We start from the raw sequence: 25,851 nt of genomic DNA, 5'->3' as shown, positions 1-25,851 counted from the left end.
TTAGATCAGATTAGATCATTATCATCCCCCCAAAACCCATCACTTTTCTATCTCTATTTCTGTTTTGGGCATCAACATCCTCCCAGCTACCCGTGTTCACAATCTTGCAGTTATCTTTTACTCAACCTTCTCCATCACTCGAAATATCCAATCATTTGCCTCATTTTTTCATTTCTATCTCCACACTATTTCTTTCATCCATTCATTTCTCTCCACTTAAATAGTAACCACCCTAATTCAGGTCTTGTTGCCTCTTATCTACACTATTGCAGTATCCTCCTAAATGGTCTCCCTACCATAAATCTCTCTTCTCCAATTAACTCTCCCCCAAACTGCCAAAGTGACATTTCTAAAGCAGAACTCTAAGCCACTCCCCTGCTCACTGAATGCCAGTGGCCTCCTAATACCTTTAGAATCAAACGTACACTCATTTAAAGCCATTCAGAACCTGACTCGAATGACTTTTCTAGGCTTATTACATACATTACTCTCCTCTTACTCTAGGGGCCAGACAAACAGGTCTCCTTGCTATTTCTTACTCACATTTCCCCTTCTATCTCTGAGTCTTTGCCCAACCTGTCTCTCTCTGCCTAGTTTTTTCAAAGGTCAGTTCAAACACCATTTCCTACATGAGAGCTTTCCTGATCCCCCAACTGCAAATATCTCTTCTGAAAAAAAATCACCTATTTATGTGTTTACATGTGTACACGTGTGTATATTCACACATTTGTGTGTTGTATATACATGTGTGTATGTGTTGTGGTTGTTGTTCAGATGTTTCAGTTGTGTCTGACAGTCATGACCCCCTTTCGGGTTTTCATGGCAAGAATACTGGAGTGATTTACCATTTCCTTCTTAAGCTCATTTTATCGATGAGGAACCGAGGCAAATAGGGTAAAGGGGCTGACCGGCATTGTTAGATGGAAATTCCTCAAGTGGAAATTTCCTATATCAACAAAATTATAGATCAGTCCATGTCTCTATTCCTTTATTTAGTCTCCCCTGATAGAATATAAGCTCCTTGGTACTAGGCTCATTTTTGTGCTATTTAATTTTTGCTTTGTATCCCAAGTGCCTAGTACATACTAGATATTTAATAAATGCTTATTGATTGATTGGTATGATTATTAATATTAATAATAATCTTGATTCACATTTTTGTGGCATTTTCATGATTATAAAAGTTTCTATAGAACAACCTCATGGAATAGTTATTACAAGTCATATTCATACTTTACAGATAAGGATACTTGGACTCACAGAAAGTAAGTGACTTTTCTAAGTTCATGTAATAGTATGGATGAAAGCAAGGATTTGAATTCAGGTCTCTCTTGACTTCAAGTCCAGTGTTACTTCTACTGTGCATGTATATACATATAAGTTATGTATATATATGATTAAATAATATAGGATTAAAATACAAAATCACCAACCACCAATAATTCCCTTTCCCTTCCTCTTTTTTTTAAATCTAAAACTCCTGTTCCAGCCTCTTCCCCAAAGCTTTTCCAAATATTCTTCCTTGTAGTCCAAAAGCCCTGACTTACAAGAACTAGAAAAGAATAGAAGTGAAGATGGAAAAGTGAGGGAAGCAAATGACAACCACTGCCAGAAAGCCTTTTGCTCGGGGACAGAATGGTCAGGTATATAATGTAATCCTACTTAGATTCATATAATATAATCCTACTTAGATTCATAATATCATAGAACTGAAAAGAAACCTAGAAATCATCTAATCTAATTCCCTTATTTTAAAGATCTTGTTATGGAGAGATTATTTCCAATTGGATATGGGCAGAGGAATGCTGGTAAATGTTTAACAATCAGCTCTCTAAAAAAAGTGCTCTCTAAAATATGTACACATCACACACTCTTAATCTTAATCTGCATTATTAACATTTTCTCTGTCACTTTCATAAGTCTAGACAATTACAAAAATAATATATCAAATCCTAAGGTGTAGTATTTGCTGATTTCCAAGATGCGAATGCTCACACTGGAAATTTAACAGTCAATTTCCATGCGTCAGTGTTGTAGCACACCACTAAGTAATAATATCACAATAATTTAATTATCTTCCATTAACTCATTTAAGGCAAATTAAAGTTAATGCAATTTGAAGTATGGAAAACTATTCTAGCAATGACTATTTTAATACATAGTTGATTATCTGAAGTCCCACAATATATAAATGATTGAAATCAATGCAGTTAAAAGAAGTATTGGTGAGGGGTGTGCTTCAGAGGCTACTTTTTGTAAGATCCACAAAAAGAGCTGCTTTATTGGTTATTTTTACTCACTTGATTGTTGTGCAGAGAACTGAGGAACAGAGAAAACTGGGGCAAGACACATGTATCGCTGTGTGGCACTCTACTAAACCTGAGGGAAGGAGCACAGCCTCCAGCTGGGACTAGTTCTGTCTACTTAGAAGTCATTTGGAGCAAAGACTGAGGCCACTAAAATGTGAATTGTATAGTACAGGAACAGGTTGAAATGACTGAGATCCAGCCACCAGAAAACCACCATCAAAGGGAAGGAGTCAGAAAATGAACAGTAGCAGAAGAAAAGTAAAAAGACTGAAAATTAGTAAAGATCTCAGGAAGAAGAAAATTAAATGAAATACTTTAAACACAAGCAGATTAAATCAACAGAGAAGATATTAATACCCAAAGGGAATATGGTCCATGCTTCATTTAAGTATGTTTAGACATGTATGAATAAATAATGCAAGATGAAGGAAAAGTAAACAGCACCTGGTGAGAGAAGGAAACTTGTGAAACCTTGTGGATTCCCAAGAGAGGATGCAGGCATTTCAAGAGACTCCATAACTGTTCAATAGAGGGATTAATGGTTCAAAAGAGAAGAAAAATATAAAATAAGAATGTGTGACTTGTATGTGTGGCAGAAATAGAAAAACCTGAATCCATAGAGGCAAGTTTCACTAAAGAAACAAAAGAGAAGATAAATGAATGGGAAAGCAAATACACAAAATGAAGAACAGTCTGGGAAAAGCAAAAAGCAATTAACATTAAAAGAAAACATTATCTCCATTATAGCAAAACATATTGATACCACTCAACATTGAAAAACCCATAGGACAATTCAGAAGAATTGTTGCACTGAAAAAAAAATCTATCCCTTTTTTGGAGGTAGCATGGTACAGCAGGAAGAGAAACTCAGCCTTTGATGTTTACTATCTACATGACCTTGGGTAAGTCATTTACCTCCCTGTACTCACTTGACTAATCTATAAAATGAGAGGACTGGATTAGATGGACTCTGAAGTTCCTAACAGCTCTAGGTCTATAAACTTATGTTCCTAAAACCAAGAAGACCTCTTAGAGATTAAAGTCTCTTCTGACTTTAAATCAATGATTTTCTTATCTGTTCTTCCAGGACATCACTTTTCAGCTTCAGGAAAAGAATATTGTATCTAGTATTATGAGTATTTTCCCATTAGCAGGCATTTATTGCCTCTTTTGTAGTTCTTGAGGATATTATATCATATGATTTAAAGACAGAGCTATAATAACGTAGGTCTTTCCTGAATGGTTAGTGGGAATATCATTTACCTTGTGGGTAAGAAATGAAGCTTTTCAAAAAGCATAAAATGATTTCTTCATATTCTAGATCTCTGGCAAGACAGAACAGGCTGCTACATGAGGAAGGTGAATTGTCCCATCTGAATCTGGGTTCTGAGGGAACTTTCCATGAGTACATACTGTGGGTTTCCCATGGCACAGACTGTTGGAGACAGGGAACCCAGAAAGGCATTAGCCAGAAAGGAGAACGGAAGGGAATAAATATTGATACAATACCTATTATTGCCAGGTACTGTGCTAAGCACTTTTTACAAATATCATCTCATTTGAAAAAGTTTCAAAATGATGGAGGCCAGAAGCAAAGCTAGTATTACTAGTGACCATGGAGTTGAACTGAGGGGACTGAAGCAAAAGGCCAATTCAGATCAGAAGGGTGTGTCACTGCCAAGATCAAAGACTTACCTTCTAGCTCATCTTCTTCTTCCACCTCTATGCCCAGCAATTTCATTTCACCTAAGTCACCATCGGGAATGACCATACCTTTGACCTCACTATCAACCATTACTGTTCAGCCCTCAGGATCTAGAACTCGGAAGTGCCCTTCTCAGTCTAACTTCCTTATTCATGTATCTCTCCTTCTGCCTCACTCCTAATCTCCATCCTCTTCACTGACCTTCAGTCATTCTGTTCCTCTGCAGGGTTCATTCTTGACTCGTTGGACTTTCTTTACCAGGCTCCTGAGGCCTCCACTCTGGAAGTTCACTCTCTCTCTAGACTTCTCCACCGGAAGTACACTCTACTCCTAGGGTACCTCTCCCCTGATTGATCTCCTAGAATCTCCATTTAAAGGAAAGTACCCAGGCCAGGCTTGTCTTCCTTCATTCCTCTCCAGGCTTTATTCCTAACTAGCTAGACTTTCTCTACCATGCCCCCATAAGAATACCTTCTTACTCCATCCCACCCCCTTGATGTTCATCCTTGATTCTTGTCCTCCCTTCCCCCTACATATCTAATCAAGTACCAAATCTTTCTTCTTCCACAATATCTCTCTCCTTCTCTCCATTCACACAGTCACTACCCTAATTCAGACACCACTTCTTGGATGAACTACTGAAATAGTCTCCTAATTGGTTTCCCCATCTCAAGTCTCTCCCCTCTCTGGTCCCTCCAGTACACAACTACCAACTTTCCCTTCAAGGGAGGCAGACCAATTTGGATGTGACTGCCACAGAGCCATCAAGAGATGGTGAGAGTGGGTGACTAGGGAGAAGGGAGAAATATACTGTAGAGGTAAATGTAGGAAGGGGAGAAGCAGGAAAGGGAACATGCTTTTATATACAGCACCTCGTGTATGCCAGGCACTGTGTGAAGCACTTTACAAATGTTATCTCAACTGATCATTTGATTTGGTAAAAGGACCAGATTTGACAACATATCCAACCAGATATGTGGAGTGAGGGAGAAGGAGGAATTGAAGGTGAACCAGAGGTCATGAACCTGAGTGACTTGGAGGATGGTAGTGCCCTCAAGAAGGGTGGATTGGGGTGGAGGTGGGGGAAGATATAATGAGATCAGTGATATGGATCACATTTTATTCATGCCTGCTCATTCTGAATAAACTCACTGTCCCACTTAAAACTGAAGCACATATTAGGGGCAAGGGGATGGAGGAGAAGAGGCAGCTCTTAGTCACCAGCCTCTATATTATAGCACAGAGCCCAGCACCTGCTAAAACCATAAGTTGATCTGGGGGACAGCATCCAGGGGTGAGGAGCAGAGAATTTTGCTGCCACAACTACTTCAGGTGTCCAGGTTGTGACTATGTTATAACTGCCCTAATGGGTTGACTCTCAGGCATAGCCATAGGAGGCCAGCAGTAGGTAATGGCAGTGGGGTGCCTAAAAAAGTATTGAGCCACAATGAGAGAAGGGGGTGATATTGTATTGGGGACAAGCTCATGATTGACTATTTCAGGAGGGAGTGGGATATAACCCACTGGTTAAGCTATGAGCAGTCTCTACTTAGGGGGCCACTGCTCTAAATGATTTTTATCTGGTCATTTTTAGATAAATAATCCTACCCAAGAATATTCAGTTTTCACTTGTGACCTTCATATATGCAAATATGACCGGCACCTTGTGGGAATAAGACCTTACTTAACTGTTGTGATGAGGTGGTATAAATTGGAACAGACAAGAATCCTCACCTGCTTCCTTTATGTGCTTGTAAACATCATCAGAACCGGCAGAAGAATATGGAATGTCATCATGGGCCACAAAATCAATCTGTCCAGGAAAGAGAAAGGAAAAGATAACTGCTGAGTTGGAGGGTGAGCGAAGCGGTAACTGAAGTCTTGGGGAGAGAGAAGATGGGGAATATGTTCTTGGCATCAGGCAGCTGAATTTGAAACTCATATTTGTAGTCAGAATCCTCTCATCAATGACATTTCGTATTCTTTACTTCCATCAAACAGTGGGATCCGGACTTGAGAAGTTGAGTTCATTCTCTCTGCTGGCTCTTCTTTCTCCTCTTACATCATAACTGGGCATGGCCAAGAATATGGTTCTTGGCCCTTGATTCTCTCTCCCTCAGAGAATCCACCCATTTTCCTGGATGTTATCATCTCTATCTCCCAGCCTGGAATTCTTTCTGTCTTCTTTTCTACTTCCTGGCTTCCCTTGACTTCCTTCAAGTCTCAGCTAAAACCCAAACTTCTACAGGAAGTTGATCTGTTTTAATGAGGGCCTCCTCTCTCTTGATTATTTCCTATTAATCCTGTATGTATAGTTTGTTTGTACACTGTTGTTGTGTGTTTTCTTCCTCATTAGACTGGGTCCATTGAAAATAGGGACTCCAGTTGATCTTTTTTTATGTCTCCAGAACTTAGCCCAGTGCCTGGCACTTAGCAGATGCTTAATAAATGTTTGTTGACTATTGACTGACTACACTGATAGATCCCAAATCTCTGTCTCCAGCCTCATAGCTAATAACAGCCATAGTTCATATATGGGGACCACATCATGTTTTGGAAATCACTTTCACATTCTTTTTCTTATTTGACCCTCATGACCTTGCCTGTAGAAATAATATTATCATACCCATTTTAGAAATGAGGAAGTTGAGACTCAGAGAAATTAGGCTATTTGTTACACATCTGGTTGGCACAGAGAGAGGTAGGGGAAAAGAACAGATTCTGGTCTTACAATTTCTGACTTTTTCTGTTATATATCACCTCACTATTATTTCAAATTCAGTGAGTCAAAAACCCAACACATCTCCCTGTACCTCTCTCCCTACCTTCTCTGTCAATGACACAGCCATTCTTCCATACACTCAGGCTCAAAATCTTGAAGTCAGATTCAACTCATCTTTCTCCTTCACCCCCCTCATTTAGTTACTCACTGATTCCAGCTTATTTTACTTTACAATATCTTTCTTGCCTATTTTTCCTTTCCGGTCATTGGCACCCCAGTCCAGGCCCTCTTGCTTTCATGCCTGACTGACTACAATGGCCTCCAACCTGTCCTTCCCTACTTCTTGCTCTGGTTGGAATCTATCCTGTATGGTGATGTTGGATAGGAATGTTCCTAAAATCAACACTTTCTTCATGTCATTCCTTGTTAAACAAACAAAAACCATTGACAGCTTTATGACTGAGTTTCAAGGCCCCCAAAGATCTGGTTCCAGTTTGTTTATCCAATTTTTTTCATACCTTCCCCAACTAATAATAACTGATGATTCCCCAGGATTTTACATTTTGTAAAGTACTTTCCATACATAATCACATTTTAACTTCACAACATCCCTCTGAAGTCAATAAGGTATCATCTCCAACTTACTGGTGAGAAAACTGAGGCTCAGAGAAGTTACATGACTTGCTCATTGTCATTCAGTTAATAAGTTAGGGCACGGAATTTGAACCCAGGGCTTCTAAGTATTCTATGCATGATACCACACTCAAGATTTAGGGTTTTGTTTATTTGTTTATTTTCTTTCTGTGATCTGTCAAAATCCCACTCATCCTTTGAGATCCATCTCAAATACTAGTTCCTTCATGAAGATTTTCTAAATTCTCCAGCCCTTCCCCCAACCCTCACCAACTGAGTCGTGTGTCCACGCAAGAGAATGTGTTGTCTTGCCCCTCCAAACCCCCACAGCATTTTGCATCTTTACTAATGAGAGAAATTATCATTGTATTTAGTAACTCATTATTGAATTAGAACCAAGGTTTTTTTCCTCTTTTCTACTTCTTTATTCAGAAATCAGCCCCTGTAGGTTATTCAGGAAGACCTCAAAGTGCAGGGCAGATAATGAGAGGAAGATTCAAATTTGTTCAAAGTGTAAAGTTAGATGAATTGATGGATTCCAGCCTATTGTGTTTTACTCAGACAGGTCTGGAGAAATGTGGGTTCTCCTTTTTGTCAGGTGGATACAGACAATTTTCCTTGACCAAAACTGAGTGATCAAAGTCATGTACCCCAGACCCTTATTAGAATAGGTCTACCTCTCATTATAATATTCATTCTCTCGTTAATTGCTAACCAATCAGAGTTGATTTCAGAAACATCCCCTCTTCCAAGGGTATATAAGCATTGAGTGAGTTCCGTGAGGGGTCTTTGGTCTAAGAGAGATGGCCAAATGACCATCCTTCTATTAAGAAAGCTAGCATTGTTAATAAAATGATTAATTATCCAGAAACTTTGTCTCTCAATCTTTTTATAGATCATGCTATAGCCTTATTAATAAAATGACTAATTGTCCAGAAACTATATCTCTCAAACTTTTTATGCATCCTTCACATTATAGCTAACTTAGAAACAACTTGGCTTAGTGCATAGAGGGCTAAATTTGAAGCTAGAAAGACTTGAATTCACATCCTCCTTCCAGCTCATACTGATGATGTGACCTGGGAAAATCACTAAAGCTTTCAGTGTTCTGGGTGACTCTCTAAGATTATAAATTGTAGCAAATATACTGACTCTCATTGGTAGACGGGGTTTCCTCCCCTGGGCACTACCTGTAGTCACCGAAATCCCAGGGGCAGCCTCACTGCCTGTCGTAGAACTCTACTGGACAGTAAGCCCCTTTGTACCTAGTGCAATAAGTAGCTTACACATATCAAGGCTTTAATCAGTTAAATTGAATGAAATTGAACATTTTATGATCATATTTGCCTTTACATTTGTTGTTTCCCGTGCCCCGCTTTCTCCTGGTTCCCTGTTCCGTTTTTACTTATCATCATCATTATTATTATTATTACTTATTATTTAGTATTTAGAACCAGTCCAGCCTCTTCCGTGTGATCTTCCTTGAGCACTGCATGTTCATTGATCTCCCTCTTCTCCTAACGGTACCAACAGAACCAAGCACGCCAATTACTTCCACACTGCCTAGTGTGTCACTGCTCACTTTTATTTTGTGTGTTAATTTTGTCTAGCTAAGGATACAGTAAGCTCCTTGAGGCCAAAGGCTGTATCTTTTACTTTTTCTGTATCCCCCATCATGCTATGCTTACATAGGCTGAGCCTAAAATTGTGCTAAATAGATAGTCAAGATTGATTGGGGAGAATCATTTTGTAGTTTGCTCTTTTCTTTCCTTTTCACTAGAAAATTGTTTGATTTTCCTGTTATTTTACACACACACACACACACACACACACACACACACACACACACACACACCAGTACTTACTTCCTATTCTTTCCTGTGTAGCTAGTTTAAAAATAGAAAAATCACTCAAATGGAACTTAACCTTGTTTTTTTTTAATGCACACAAAGGCAGAGCACAGCTCCTCACATAGGGCTGGTAGGAGGATGCAAACCATATAATTTTCTGAAGACCAAACAAATGTACTCCCTCTCCCCTTTTCTCCCTTTTAAAGAAATTTCGTGTATGTATAAGCAGCTTCCAGGCATGCAAGGTCTTTTAGCATTAACTTGACCTGCCAACTACTGGAGTCCATAACTTCCCAGGGACAGGATATGAATGAACGAGAAATACCTTGTGTTTTTCTAGGAACTCTGGTGTGAGCGTCCATGGAGCATCTCTGATGACTTCATCTACGTAACGACAGTGCCTGAGAGCCTCATATCTTTCTGTTTCATTCATTACTGTGAAGCCTTTGAATTTGTGAGTGAGGTCATCACTGCAAACTGAAAAAAAAAAAAATTGAAGTCATTGAAGATATTTACAACGTCCAGGCTTTTGTCCTGCTTAATCAGACGTCCTTGAAGAAGATCCCACTAAATTAGCCAAAGAGGAGAAAAACTGGAGCATCGCAGAACTGGAGTGGTTAGGGTGATAAACTGCTGCTAGCTTGCAGCCACCCACAGTGATGGAGGATAAGGATGACACAGATAGCTGCAATCTACTGATGAACCGGACATCTCATTTCAGCTATTAGTTTCCACCTCATTTCCCATCAAACCTTTTACCTGAGCTGTTATCTAAACTGCCCAATCTGAGTTTCATAACCTTTTGCTTCCCTTTTCTACTGTCTTGGAAAATTACTAATCAGAAAAGAAAAAGAAAAAAATGAGAGAGATGGCCAAAGAGAGATAGAAAGAAAGATCTGGCTAATGCAGGATATGGATAATCAAGCCTTGAAACATGAAGCACCCACTGTACTTAGCTCCTGAGGTGTGGGTGTGATTCACGTTCACACATATGTGCACATGTATGAAGACACATACATGATCTTTTTTTAGGCTCTTCTTTTCAGTGGGTTGTATGAAAGAGTGATCCTGATATATCCAAATTGGGAAGCATGGTCCAGAACACCAGAATGAGCAAGGAATATATCACTTAAGAGTTCAGAGCAGAAAGAAAGAAGCCCATGTTACAGCCATAGTTCTGATACAAGTTTCTCATGTCTCTGGTTGTCAGTTTCCTGATCTGAAAAATGAGAATGTTGTTTTCCTAAGAATCTTAGAGCAGATAGTGGGAGGTCATATTTGAATTAATCTTAAAAATCATGAAATTATTAAAATGCCAACATTCACATTACCCAAAGCTTACTTACTTCTAGTAAAGAATGAAATTTTTTTTATAGGTTTCTAACATATTGATGTAAACAGGTTTAGGGGCAGTAAGGCATAGTAGGTAGAGCCCTGGACTTTGAGGCAAAAAGATTGGGATGCAATCAGCAGTGTACTGGTGAATTTTTAACCTGTTACCTGAAAAAAAAACCACAAGACTGACATAAATTTAATCCACATTATTAACACTTTCTACAGCACTTTCTTAGGTCTAGAACACTAAATCAAGCCCTGATTTGTAACATTTGCCAATTGCTAAGTGGTAAATACACTGAAAATTTAACAAGAGTCAGTAAGAGCTGGTTTTAGCACACCTCAGTAAGTTGTGTGATCATGGGTGTGATAGGACCAATGTCAATCAGGGTTCCCACTCCCACAAAAAGAGTTTTCCCTAAAAGATGACAAAGCTATTCACCAGCTTTCTCCCTGTAGCCCTGCCTCCTTTGATCCAGATTTCTGATCACCCAAGGAAATAAGTTCTCCCCACATGGACCTGTTTTCACTTGGTGGGTATCTGAAGACAACGCTAGCTGTTATATACTGCCCAGCAAGTTTCCAAATGGAGTCAGATGAGAGTGTACCCCTTCTGTAAAAACCAAGTTCCATTTTATTCTTGTGTATCTTTACTATATTAGAGAAAAGTAAATCTCCTTTTGGTAACCGATGACTTACAAGCATCTCATTTCATCTCTAAATTGAACCTCTGCTAACAGGGTTCTGCTGTAAGTAGCCAACGGGTAAATCACTTAATCTCTTGGGCTTCAAGCCTACGTAAAATCAGATAATGACAGCACAGGCCCAACAGAGTTATTCTGAGCCTTAATCAAGATAACATCTGTAAAGTGTTTTGCAAACCATAAAATGCTTTGTAGAGTTGAGCTATTAGCTCATTGACTTTGCTGACATTTAAGAACCTCAAGGTGAGCTTGGGACTTGACCACAAAGTCTACCCACAAACGTCCACATTGTTTGGGCAGCTCTCACAGCTCTGATTTTAAGAAAATCATCACAATGACAATAACATATGCAGAATTTATGTTTTACAAAAATAGGTATGAATGTGATAAGTCACTGAAGACTCCTCAGGGACCTAAGTCTAAAGTAAAGCAGATATAAGGCCCAAGTTTCAATTTATCAAAATCATATGATATGGGGAAACCTGAAGTTGTGAAGCTATCTGTCACCCCTCTCCCCAGTTTCGCCGTCTCCCATTTCCTTGTTTCCGAAAATAAGACTGCTCACTCAGGCTCTTGACCAAAAGGGTAAGGGGGGGTTTTGTGGTTTTCTGCTATATAACCTTGCATCTACTTCTGTAAAATGCTTCCCCTCCTCCAATCTGCTTGGAGGAGGGTGAAGTCCAGTCCTTGCAAGAACCAAATAAAGGACTTTCCATTTATACTTTGAGATGCCTCTGACTAGTCAATTTGAGAAAGGGTCTCCCCATCTCACACAGTTCCAAATATAATATAGAAATTAAATTTACAAAGTGCTTTCCTGACAACAACCCTATGAGGTAATTAGTGCAAGTTTTACTCTCCCCACTTAATTGACTAGAAAAGTAAGACTGAAAAGCAGTGCAGTGAGCCCAGGGTCACAGTGGAACCAGGATTCCAACCTAGATGTCTTGATTCTTTTTTTTTTTAAGGTTTGCAAAATATTTTAAATTGGAACTTTGCTCTGAATCAACATTTGCTAAACGAATGAATACATTCTAGCATCCATCCTGCTCTTTTTAGAAAAACTAGAGCACCGTCCTTTCACTCATATTTAGCTTCTGATTCACTGCCTCCCAAATAGTTTTTTCTAACACCAAATATACAAAGCACATTTAAAAAAATGTAATTTATTCTTTTGGTTACATTTTAAGTTCTGAACTGTATCTTTTTCCACTCTGCATAAGAGAAGGCCATCATTTGACAGAGATTTATAAATATATGTAAAACCATACAATGTATTTCTATGTATCAGTTCTTTTTCTGGAGGTGAATAACATCTTCCTTCATAGATCTTTTATAGTACTCAGAATAGCTTGGTTGTTCACAATTATTCCTTGAATAATATTGCCATTACTGTATTCAAAGTTCTCATGGTTCCATCCACTTCCCCTTTCTTTACTTCATGCAAGTTTTCCAATGTTTTTCTAAAATCAACCTGCTCATCATTTCTTTTTTTTTTTAGTTAATTTGATTTGATTTGACTTATTTATTTTTAAAATTTATTTATTTAACTTTTAACATTCATTTTCACAAAATTTTGGGTTCCAAATTTTTCTCCCCATTTGTCCCCTCCCCCCACCCCAGATGTCTTGATTCTAAATCAATTATTTTTCTCATTATGTTTTGCCATCAGTGTTTACCTGGTTTAACTATCTCATTCGTGAGTCTGTTAACATCTATTTCTCTGCTCTTTTTGCTTGATTTTTGTTCTGTTTTTGTTTTGGGGGCAGCAGTTATGTTTATTTTTAAAAGTAGCCTTGAATTCTTTTTTTGGAAGTAGGTGGTATAAAAGTCCTCAATTCAGTAAATTGCATAGTTTTTGCCTGTTTTCTTGGACAGTCTCCTTGATTTCAAGCATCTTGTAGCATCAGTGATAATGAAAGAGGACATTTCCAATACTGGAAACAAGGCTAAACACAGAGCTGGCAGGTGTGCAGCACAGGAGGGGTTGCTTTATGGAACAGTTGCACAGGTAAAGGTCCTTGCCAGTCACAGTTTTTAAAGATGTCATTTGTTGTCATTTAGTGGATTAACTGTGTGACTCTTCATGATCCCATTTGGGGTTTTCTTCCCAAAAATACTGGAACTTTTTGCCATTTCCTCCTCCCTAGATGCCATGGTGCATTTTAAAAGCAGTACAAGTAACAGATATAGCTATGACCAATATAATTCTTGAATTCTGGTCATATGACATTCATCCAGAATTCCTTTTGACCTTGAGCACTGGTTAAGCATGTTATATTTTGAGATCTAACCTAAGCCATTCATGCTTTAATGCAAGGCTGGTCAACTTCAAAAGGAAAGATTTTGAGCTAGCAGAATGTAGCCAAAAGTGGTAGGGAACATGGTAGAATGTCCTCAGACACTCTGCCTTCTATATTCTATATAAAACATATACTTCTGTATAAGAACCCAAAAAGTGTAATGCCCAGGCAGAAGAAGAAGAAGAAGCAGAGATCATGTGGTTCTCTAAAAGGGAACAGGTGTCCTCAGAAGGCAGTATAAGTGTAGCCTTTAAATAAAGCACAGTTTTAATGTGGATTAGACAAATGCTAATAAAAATGTGACTATTTACAATTGGGGTAGGGAGACCACTAGATGGCAGTAATGGAGTGTCATATGATGTTATTAATTGCAATATGGATTTTTAAAAAGCAGAAATTCAAAATGGTGGAATCACCTCTACTGTTTGAATAACAAAAAAATTACTTCGCAGAATAACTAGACAACAGAAAATGTCCTTCCTTCAAAAAACACTGAGGACATAAAGTCAAAACTTAATCACCACCACAAGTAACAGATTTAAGGGTTACTTGATAAACAGGCTTACTCACTTATGTGAAAGATGGACAACATAAAGAGGAAGTATATGTAGAAACACAAATGCACGTGTGTCTAGAGTGTATCATTTTTTAAAAAAGGATCTAGAGAGCACAGGTGAACATTTATAGAACCATAGATTTAGAGCTGGAAGGAACCTTAGAGGTCACCCAGTTCATTCCCTTTGTTTTACAGATGAGGAAACTGAGATACTTTGATGAACCTTTCTTGTTCAAAAGACCTTTCCCTCAATTAGCACCTTGACTTGGGAGAATTGGCTCTTAACGTTTTTGTGTGTTATGGACCCTTTTGACAATCTGATCAGAATAATGTTTTTTAAATTATTAAAATAAAATATATGCTATCACATTCAAATAAAGATATATTTCTTTTCCTTCAAAGTTCACAGTTCCCCTAAAATATCCTTGTGGAGTCCATGGACCCCAGGTTAAGAACTCTTAACTTAAGATGATTAATCTCAATTCAGTCTGACCTATATTCCTTTGGAAATCTTATGCAGAGGGATGACTAGGGACCAAAGTAGGAATTTAGTTTATGCCCTGGGGCCAAGTTCATTGTCCTCTTTATATGCAAATGAGCAACCCAACCCTTTTATCTTTCTTGAGGGTAGTCCGTCTAATTTGTGTCAGAAAACTTTTCCTTTTACATTTCAACATCTCTGTCTTTTAGGGACCATAGACCTTCAATTTTGTTGAATATAAGGGGGTGCCCAAAATCTTAATGCGGCTTTAAACTTAGAACTGCACAAAAACTCTTGGGATACCCTGTATATCAATTTGTCTATCTTATCTATCTATCTATCTATCTATCTATCTATCTATCTATCTATCTATCTATCTGTCTGTCTGTCTGTCTGTCTGTCTGTCTGTCTATCTATCTATCTATCATCTATCATCTATCTATCTATCTATCTATCATCTATCTATCTATCTATCTATCATCTATCATCTATCTATCGATCTATCTATCGATCTATCTATCCATCCATCCATCCATCCATCCATCCATCCATCTATCTATCTATCTATCCATCCATCCATCCATCTATCCCTTTATCATCTATTTTTCTTCCATCTATTTATACATATATCTATGCATAATGCATGCGTATGTATCACGTATGTATATGTATGTGCACATATACACACATGTTGCTTTACAAAAGCACCATTTACATATTAGTTATTATTACGATACCAGGCCATCTCTTTTTCTAGTTGACCTTGTCTTTTTCCTTAATGTTACTGATAGTCTCTTTTAGAGCCCTACTCACATACAAATCCTCACTTGTGATACGCTACATATGGAGCAAGAAGTAAAGGAACTGAGAACATCAAGCAGTAGTGGGACTTGAGTGAAGCTCACCAACTCTATCTTGTGACTCAATTCGGGACCTAGCTGTATCACTAAAGCAATAGTCACAGCACTGGTGGTGACTATGAATATGCTGGTGTAGTCCTCAATTGCAAAGTACAACAGGCTCTCCATATAGAAGACAGAAAAGAAACATTTATTCAGACACCAGAAAGCCAAATCTATCATAGTAGCCAAGAAGTCAAAACACATTAGCACTTCAGAGGACAGAGTCATTTCCAAGCCTCCCCTCCTTTGCTGGGGCCTTCCCACAAACAAACACTCAGGAGCCTAGTTGCCTGCTTGCCTGTGTCCTCTCTCTCTCTGCTCTAACTGCTCTCACTCACTTCCTCCCAGCTCTGCTCCACCCTTCCTGTTCCACCAATTCAGCAAGCTCTGCCCACCACATGTGACTTAGGCTTCCATGTGATTAAGCAGATCACATGGGTCTATTAATGAATGGGAAAGATCTTCTCATTTAAATTACAATTACACTAGCTCAGTTCTCTTTCTATTCAGTTATGAGCCTAGTCCAATTTCTGCCCTGTGAGAAAACTTTATTGCATTGTTTTGAATCTAGCCTTTCATGGCTGGGAAGCTGTACCAATCTATCTATTGCTAAGAGACCCTTAATTAAGGACCTAGGTTATGCTGACCAGAAACTCTGCTCCAGAGATTGATGCAAGGAGTTTTCTCACAATTATGCATCTCAAGCAACCTCTGTGTCTTATCTGAAAACTGGCCCCGTACTGATCAATCAGTTATTGTTTCCAGGTTACTTTGATTGTTTATGACCCTTGAGGGGAGTGGAACAACACTTTTTTCTGATTTCAGAGAATTACACCTGTTCTCTCTTTGCTCCCAAGTTGGAAAGTCCCTAATCTTTCCTTCCAAAAGGTCTGATTTGATTAATTTTTTTTAATGCATAAAAGTCTGTTTCCCCTTGAATTCAGGATCTAATGCCAAAGCTGAGGAAGGCTACTGGTCCCAGTTTGTTAGGCAATTGGCACGTATTGCTTAATATGCTTGGAAGCTCAAACTCTTATTGCCTCAGTCACTCCATCTTTCTTTGGCCACAGAAGGCGGGTCTGCCCAACCTAGGTACTACAGTATCCTTGCTGAACAGCCTGTCTGTGCTATCTATGGCTATACTTTTTTACTTTGACTTTTTGTTAACTGTTGAATGGCCTACAAACCCCAAACGAACAGGCTACTGGCCTAAGGCATGAACACCCAAATGGAGGAAGAACTCTGAGACTCTCCTCAAAGACGTCAATAACAGACTTGGCAGGAACCGTTTTCTCATGAACTCAGAGAGAACAAGAAATATAATTTTATGGGACAGTTAGTCATCAACTTCGCATGCTGACAATAATGAGCATAAGCAGAGATGATTATGAAGATAATTGCAACTTGACTAACAACATCTGTTTTAGAAGATAATAGCAGATGACACACAGCATGTGTTTGCAAAACACTTTACATGCATTATCTCATTTGATCTTCACCGTAACCCTGCAAGGTTGCCCATTCCCGTTTTACAGATGAGGAAATTAAAGTTCAGAGAGAGTAAACAACTTGTGTATAGTCATAGCATTGGAAAGGAAATTTATACCCATGTCACTACTGATTTCTGGATAGAGGGCCAGGCCTAAAGCCAGAAAGACCTGAGTTCAGATCTTGCCTCAGACACTTACTAGCTGTGTGGGCAAGTCACTTAACCCTGTTTGCCTCAGTTTTCTCATCTGGAAAATGAGCCAGATGTAAAACGAAAAGGAAATGGGAAATCACTCTAGTATCTTTGTCAAGAAAATCCTAAATGGGGTCACGAAGAGTCAGGCATGACGGAAATGTTTGAACAGTAACAGCAAACACTGCTGACTCCAAATCTAGCGTGGCATTCTTTTTACTGCACTATGTTGAAGGAGTAGAGAATTCTTATTAGGAATTTAATAAGAGCCCCTACATTAAGTTAACGCATCCTTTGATAGTTGACGATTCAAATGAAAACATAGATAGTAGGTAAAATGGCAAATTCTGATTTTTGGCATTTTCAAAGACATAAAATGTCAAATGCTTGAAAATGTGGCTGAGAAACAAGAAACAAAAGAGAACGTTCCTTTAGACTGTGAATATTTTCTTCAATAAAAATGCGGCTTCTTTATATGTTGGCTTTTCAAAAATTTGGTTTTGTTTTCCTAGCATTGTTGATGGGCTGCTGTGAGAGAGGTTTGCATCTTCTGCATTACCTGTGGAATAAAATAAAGTCATTCTTCACTTCTTACCCTGCCTCAGTGCATTCCTCTGAACTCCTCCCTCATCCCGCCTCGACAAGCACCTTCTCACCTTCCCTTTTTCTTCCTCCTTTCCTATATTATCTTCCCTTATTAAATTGTAAGCTCCCTGAGAGTAAGGACTGTCTTTTGCCTTTCTTTGTATCATCAGTACTTAGCCCAGTCCCTTGCACATAGTAGGCACTTAATAATACTACATGTAATATATAGACCATTCCTTTGTTTATGCAGAATCTGGGAGGATCTCATCCATCAAAGCCTAAATACAAACTATATTCTGAGATTTTAGTTTAAGAGTTGAAAGAGATCTCAGAAACTACTACCTAGTTTGGTCATTTATTCAACTAATATTTATCAGTACAATTTCTCATTTTACAGATGAGGCAATCAAGGACCTGAAAAGTTAAATGACTCACCCATAGAGACTCTGGCATTAAGCACGAGGTGTAGGATTTGAACTCTGATCTTCTTTTTAGATTTTATAGGTCCTCCCAAAATAAAATCTGTATAAATCTAGAGCTCAGAGATCTAGGCCACAAGTTACATATACATTGGTGAAAGATCAATGATTCTGTCAGTATAAGGAACTCCCAGTGTGATAACTTCATCCACCCATGAAAATGCAGCCTTTCTATGACTGAATAGATAAATCAGAGAGGGTCATTTAAGACATAGAGGTGAGGAGTCACTCAGCTAGTAAGAGTTAGAGAGGCAAGATTTCAACTCAGGTCTTTAAGCTCAGCACAATGTATACTATGTCATGACGTTTCTGTCTATGTCTTTCTCTCTCTCTCTCTCTCTCTCTCTCTCTCTCTCTCTCTCTCTCTCTCTCTCCATCTCTCTCTGTATATGTATAGACATGTAACACGTGTTATAGAAGCCTTCCCAACCCTCCCCCACAGGTATATGTGTGTGTGTGTGTGTATATCCACACATATATATATGTATATGAATGTACATATATATATGTTTATCTTCCACTGAAATCTTCTCCTCAAAACTTATTTTGGCATGGAGGTGGGATCTGGGCTCATAAAGACCATGCTAGCAGAGCACAAGTTCTAGAAGATTCTACCAAGCTAGTGTGAGTTTACAGGGACAATTATCTGAAATCACGCATTCCCACTTATTTGGGAATCAGCTAAGAAAAGGGAAAGCTGATGGACCATTTAGGGGTTGGCCAGAGAGTAGGAAGAGGATTGATATAAAGATAGTCTAGTCATATGCAGAATTCAGAACACAGGATCAGCTGTACTTTGAGGGTTCATCAATGGAAGGAGTGCTGGACTGGGAGACTGGAAGAGGGTGAGAGCCTCTGTGTGTAGCATCGGCTCAGTGATGTTTTATGGGTCTATTCTCTTTGTGATGGATGACATATGATTGACAGGTGCATGTTCCACTGAAAGTTCATACTTTGCGTTGCTCCCACAAATTTCTACAAACCATCAGAACTCTTACTATTTCCTAGAATCTATAAACTTTATGAATTTTCTCTTCCTTTTCCCTGTATTCTTCTCACACAGAGCTTCAGAGCCCTTGTACTAAGGTTGGGGACAGTATAATAATGTGCCATGGGTCATTTAAATATTTCATGGGTCCACAGTATAGTTTGGTTGGGAAACACTGAACACAGTTCTTTTTTTCAAGACTCCCTTTCTGTTTGGTTTCCTTACCTTCTGTGTGAATGGGGTAAACGTGCCTTCAACTCTCAAGCAACCTCCCCACTCATCCTTTCTCTTCAGAAGTATGCATTAAATTATGATCTTTTCCTCTTCTCATCATATTATATTTTAAACATAAAGAAGTTACTCCTCTCTGCAAAACTGGAGCTCATAATAAATAAAGTTTTTTCTACTTCTAGACTCCTACTGATTCCAGGAAGCAAGCCATGGAAACCACCAAGGGTTAATAATGACCCAAGTTTACTGTGACACCATCGGCCCCACTTGAAAGAAGAAAGTTCTGTGTTTTTTTGTCTTTTTCTCTTGTACTTCTTGGTGCTTACTCAGAGTAGGACAGCCATCTATCTATTTACTATGTTGGTTCTTATTCAAATATGTTCTTCACTGTCCTATCACTCCCTGGAGGACCTGGTTACAGTATTTCCACAGGCAGCAGTAGCTGAATATGACCAGTCATTCCTACCATTCAGAGAGGGACCCAGGCAAAGTTAAAAAGGAGAGGCTTTTGGGCCCTGCAGGAGGACACTAAGACTCCAGAGGCAAGGTCGGGGATCAGACAGAGTAAGGCTGAAGAATATTGCTATGCCTTAGTGATTTAACAATTTTATGTCTCTCTAAGGTATTATGTTTCTAATTGATTAGTAAATCTTTTTAATGCTCAACTTGTCTTCAGTGAGTACTTGCTTCCAAAGCAAAGTGCTGATGGGATTTCACTATTCCCCAGAACAACAGACTGGCATTGTGATTCTCCTGATCCCTGTTTCAAAAGCTTTAGTGCTTTTAGTTGGCATTCAAAGCCCTTCACAATTTGGCTTCAACTGATTATAACCCACCTTTTGAAGTTTCATTGAAAGATTTGGATGAGGAGCAAGGAGAGATGGGGGTAGGACTGGCTGTGGGCATATAGTCCCTGTTCCATGGTTCTCCAAGGAGTTTTCAGATTGGACCTGAATGCAAATGAGGCAGAGCTGCTGACCCTGGTCTTAAGGAAGTGGACTAGTGGTGAGGCAAGGTAGATGTGCCAAGTACACAAGGAATGGGGAAGCAAAAGAAAGGAGAAGGAAGGAGAGCAGAGGGGAGGTTATGGATGGCTGTGGAGTCCTGAGCCAGGGCAGTAAGGATGCAGCAAGTATAAGCAAAGTTCAGGAGAAATCCTATGCTGCTCAATACAGTGTGCTGGGGAAAAAAGGATTGGATTTTCCATTACCTTCCCCTCTCCCTCACCAAATAGGGCTCAATTGTAAGGTGGGTCACTTAATTATTTTATATCCCCACAACCATCACCATTATCTTCCCTCCAAGATTGGGAGGTATTTACCTTTTTTAAAAATGTTTACTTAGTTTCTTAAGTATATAAATATGAAAAAGCTGTGATCAACAAAAGGGCTCAGATGTGGATGTATACTAGAAAAGCCTCACAAAGAGAGAGAAAAGAGAGTGATCTTTATTGTAGAGAAATAAAGGTCTGGTTTGGACTGAATCTAGGGATTCAGGAGCTACTTTTGAAAAGTTCAACAAAATGGATAAATGACTTTGAACAGAGCCTGGCAATGAATCTGGGATTCAGATATCTCAAGAGATATTGCAAGAATAAGGGCGGCAAGAGAAGGAAAGCCCTTTGACTTTTGCTATACTTTTTGCCTGGTCTTTAAAAAACAGACAAGACATGCTATGGAAGGGAGGAGGAAGGAAGATGTTTGAAAAGGAAAAGCCACCTCTCTACAGATGCAGCTAGGTGGTGCAGTGGACAGAGCGTGTGTTCATCCTTCGTTGCTGAAGAAGACCATGCCATCAGAGAAATGATGACATGACTTGCACTTGACTTTGCTTTGAGTGAGGGAGGGCTGTGCAGGTCACCAGCCTCACTTCTCCAGAGCCATCTGAATCTGGTGACCAGATATTCATCAGGATGACTAGAGATGACTCAGGATGAGGCAATTGGGGTTAAGTGACTTGCCCAAGGTCACACAGCTAGTGAGTGTCAAGTGTCTGAGGTAAGATTTGAACTCAGGTCCTCCTGACTCCTGCACTGGTGCTTTATCCACTGCACCACCTAGCTGCCCCTAATGGATAGAGTACTGGGTCTGGAGTCAGGAAGACTCATCTGGCCTCAGAAGCTTACTAGCTGTGTGACCCTGGGCAAGTCACTTAACAACCCTGTTTGTCTCAGTTTCCTCATCTATATAAATAAACTGGAGAAGGAAATGGCAAACCATTCCAGTATCTCTGCAAAGAAAATCCCAAATGGGGTCATGAAAAGTCAGACACAACTGAACAACGTCAACAACAATTACACAAAGGGAGAGAGACCAAGATGGATGAACATGCTGAATAGGCCTGCTGTATCCTTGGGTGGTTGACAGTATAGTCTGCCTAGGTCTCTATCACCACCTCCTTCCTCCACTCTACTAGGCATTTCATTTGACCTCGTCTCCTATGTTTGTTCCAGTGCAACTGGTCTGTTGGCTGCCCACCAGCCTCTATACCTTTGTCTGAGCTGGCCCAGAGGCTTGGACTGTTTGCCTTCCTCACTTCTGTCTCTTGTAATCTGCAACTCCAGACAAAGCTCAGATCCAGAACTCTTCCTAAATCCCTGGGTGATTGCCCCATCTCCTACCCCTTCCCCCAAATTACCTGGTATATAATCTGTATTTACTTATTCGTGTACATATTATTCTTCTTAAGGAGAGAGTAAGCTTCCAGGGAGCAGGGACTGTTTCATTTTTGTCTGTAACCTCAGTGCCTAGCATATAATAGGTGATGAATACATCCTTGTTGAATTGAGAGCAGAGATAAGTTCTTGTTAAGAGCATTAGTTTCAAATTAAGAACAGATGTCCTTTGAAGAAAATACATTGGGATTTAGTATTAGAGGCTCTTTCTCGCCCTCCCGCATGTTTGTTTTTTCAGACTGGCCCCACATACAATATCTAAATCTCTTTCTCTGATATAGTTTGCATAAATATTCTATTGAATTCAAGCTTTTATGAAATTCCCACTCTACACACATAGCACTATATTAAATGTGTGTAAAAGACAGAGCCCATACTTGCCCACAGTCATTCTGGGTCTTCTTGGTGAAAAATAGGTAAAAAATGGGAATTAATTACTTTGCACTAAATCCTCTCAGAAACACAAGAAGATGTTTGCTAACTGATTGAATTTCATGGAGAAAGGCACCGTGGAAAACAGTTATCCTTGTATTAGTCTTATTCCAGGGCACTGACAATAGGTAATATCTACCTCCATGCTCTCTCTGTTACTGTATAATACTTTTGGGAAGCAGTTGGGGTTAAGTGACTTGCCCAGGGTCACACAGTTATAAATGTCTGTGGCTGGATTTGAACTCAGTTCCTCCAGTGTTCTATCCACTGCACCACCTAGCTGCCACTACCTGATTATTTTTTTTAATGAATTTTCTTTTCATAGATTGGATGGAAAAACACAGCCAAGTTTGAAATTGTTGCCATCACCATGCAGTTTGAATTGGAAATGCAATAATGTTTTATTTTATGTTATTTTATTTTGGTGGCAGGCAGGAGATCCACTTAGGAACTAGATAAGGGAATGAAGCAAAAGTTCAGGTCTTACCTCCTACCAGCAAGTAGCTGTTGGGAAACAACGTTTTAGCTTGCATAAGTGCTCTGGCATGGCCAGAATGGAAGAGATCGAATATTCCGTCTGCATACACTCTAACAGGTCTGTCAACTGTGGACAAAAAGAAACACAGCAATCAGAAAGGGGGATAATAACATTTATGAGTCAATAAATATTCCTTAAGTACCTATGTGCCAGGCACTATGCTTAGCGCTGCAGGAAATATAGGTAAGAAAAAGAAATAGTCCCTGCTCTTTAAGGAGCTCACACTCTAGTGGGAGAAGATAATTCCCAAAATGAAACTGAAAGTGGGAAGGGGAAGGGAAGGTACCCTGCTCAGGGGCCTGAGGATGGAGATGTCCAGAAGAGCGTAGCCAGGAGAGAGGTGAAGAGATGCTGGACTCAGCACCCTCCTGAAATAGAGGTTCTGGGAGGACTTCTCCACCAATTTCCTCCAGAGGATACTGATGAAGTGTGAGTTCCAGGGCTGAAACGATCTTGACGAGGAAACAACTGGCCTGGGCACCCCCCTTTAATGGATGTGCTCCCACATGCATAGTTTTATGCCTAGGTAAAGATTTTAGAGTCCTGGACCTGGAATCAGGAGGACTCATCTTCATGAGTTCAAATCTGGCCTCAGATACTTACTAACTGTGTCCTGGGCCAGTCATTCAATCCTATAAAATGAACTGGAAAAGGAAATGTCAAACCACTCTAGTATCTTTGCCAAGAAAATGCCAGATGGAGTCATGGAGAACTGGACACCAATGAAACGACTGAACAGCAATAAAAGATTTACTTGAACAAGATATGATTCTATCTTCACTGAGCTTTCCAATCTAAATATCAGTATTTAAGCTTTGTATAAAAACTTAACGTTAAGGTTGTGTTAGAAACAGCACAGGAGAGAGCAAAATGAGATCACACATTTTTAGTAAACATGAGAGAGACCATGTGGGACAGGGGAAAGATTACTGGCTCTGGGGTCAAGGATATCCCTTCCAACTTTAGCTCTATGAGCTTACATCAAAGAAGTTTCTATCCTTGTTTTGCTTATTTTCCATAGTTGCAGATAATCTTTTTCAACTCAGAATTGAGGCCAGAAGAAGGAAAAGGGCAAGGTTGGAGTTGAAGTGATAGAAGGAGACAGTTGATAAACAGAAGTAGTTTCTAAGGTCCAAGTCCTTTTGTCCAGTGCTCACTGGTCTCACTTTTCATGGGCTCCTCCTGTCAGCTGCTGGTTCTATCCTTGATTTGTACCTGAACAAAAACAAGCCACTCCTCAGTAGATCAACTGGAAACTTTCTTCTCCCAGGGACAGGAAGGAAGGTGGCCAGATGACAGAACAGTGTTCTCAAAAAAAAACCAATGCCAACCCCAAGTTAATGAAGTGATGACTGTAGACCATATAATTCTTTCCAGATGCAATACAATCTAATTAATTTAAAACACAAGGGATCAGGGGAGGAAATTATGATGAATTACCTAGATTCACACTGTTCAATATCTTTTAAGGGCGAATCATAGAGGATCAAGTCAGCTGGGGAATAGTAGCTACTGCAGATTAAACACTATTTTGAAGAAACACATATTAGCTTCACATGATTTTCCTGTACTCCTAAATTAGTCTTTGAAATAGAGATTACTTTGCAATATAGCAAAGCACCCTTGATTCCAATAGTCTTATTCGTGACTTTGATTAAAGACTACTCACTATAACACACACACACACACACACACACACACACATCTCGGAGGAAAGGAGATGAAAATTAGTCAGAATTTCAAGTTTTTACTATTGATTGAAGGTCATTGAGATAAATTAATTCAAGAAGCAGGGAATGGAAAATGGTAGAACAATGTCTATAGGGATATATTGTAAAGCCATGTCTTAACTTGAAACAGGAAATCTGTTGATCTCTTTTGAATGATAACAACCTCTCACTATTGATTTGATTTTATATGCTAAAATTAAAATATCATGGGATATGTTCATATTTATGTCAAAGTGAATGAAAATATTTTGAGAATTCTATAATGTCCTTTTAGATAAATAAGAAGTCCTCAATGCACCATATAACCAGGATTGACAATCATCATTCTCAACACCAACCAGAGTTTCTCAAACCTGGTAGTCTACTAGTTTATAAACAATGAGAAAAGAAACCTAATAGGATACATAACCTTCTTTCCACCCTCAAACTGGCATTGTAAAAAAAAAATCATTTGCAGCAAAATCTTGTACATCCACAGTCATTAAGGATAGGAGTTTTCTAGTTAATTATATTCCAGTTAATTTGGAATTACCAGGTACACCCAACGTGAATGACTAGTTTTTAAATAGTTGGTATATAATAAAATATACTTGATTCCAAAATAATATCGATCACAATTTAATATTTCTTTGATTCCAGGGACATTTCAGGATCCTGCTGTATTTAAGGATCAACAGTCCTAAATTGTGAAGAGGGAAGGAATTCAGCTTATTTCAGCTTTCTAGTTCATTGGATGTTGTATAAATAACAATCAGTATATGTTTATTGGTACAAGGTACTGTGTTGGGTACAGTACAAAACTGCATAGCAGATCTTGGCTTCATTAACATCCTGGAATCTAAGAATATAACTAGGCAAAAGAGAGAACATTGTGCAAATGCTAACGAAATATGTGCATTAAAATATTTACATTCTATAAAAGTGTAAGGGAGGGAATTTCCTTCCCCACTTCATCTTGCTAAGATGATTCCCTAAACAGGAGGCAGGCCACCAACTCCCATATATCTATTCTA

At 39.0% G+C, this 25,851-nt stretch overlaps 1 protein-coding gene across 2 annotated transcripts in view; it reads right to left on the bottom strand.

The window, feature by feature from the left end:
* The window catches only part of PCYT1B (phosphate cytidylyltransferase 1B, choline), a 105,842-nt gene that overhangs the window by 30,823 nt on the left and 49,168 nt on the right, over positions 1–25,851 (bottom strand). For both annotated transcript variants that reach the window (XM_072615239.1, XM_072615238.1), the window contains exons 3-5: positions 23,058–23,174; positions 9,545–9,696; positions 5,749–5,827 (exon numbers count right to left, since the gene is read on the bottom strand). In XM_072615239.1, the coding sequence (XP_072471340.1) occupies positions 5,749–5,827; positions 9,545–9,696; positions 23,058–23,174 (348 nt within the window). The remainder of the gene's footprint in view (positions 1–5,748; positions 5,828–9,544; positions 9,697–23,057; positions 23,175–25,851) is intronic.

This window comes from Notamacropus eugenii, chromosome 5 (genome assembly GCF_028372415.1).
Source record: "Notamacropus eugenii isolate mMacEug1 chromosome 5, mMacEug1.pri_v2, whole genome shotgun sequence".
Lineage (NCBI taxonomy): Eukaryota > Metazoa > Chordata > Mammalia > Diprotodontia > Macropodidae > Notamacropus > Notamacropus eugenii.
This window is presented reverse-complemented; position numbering and strand designations above follow the sequence as displayed.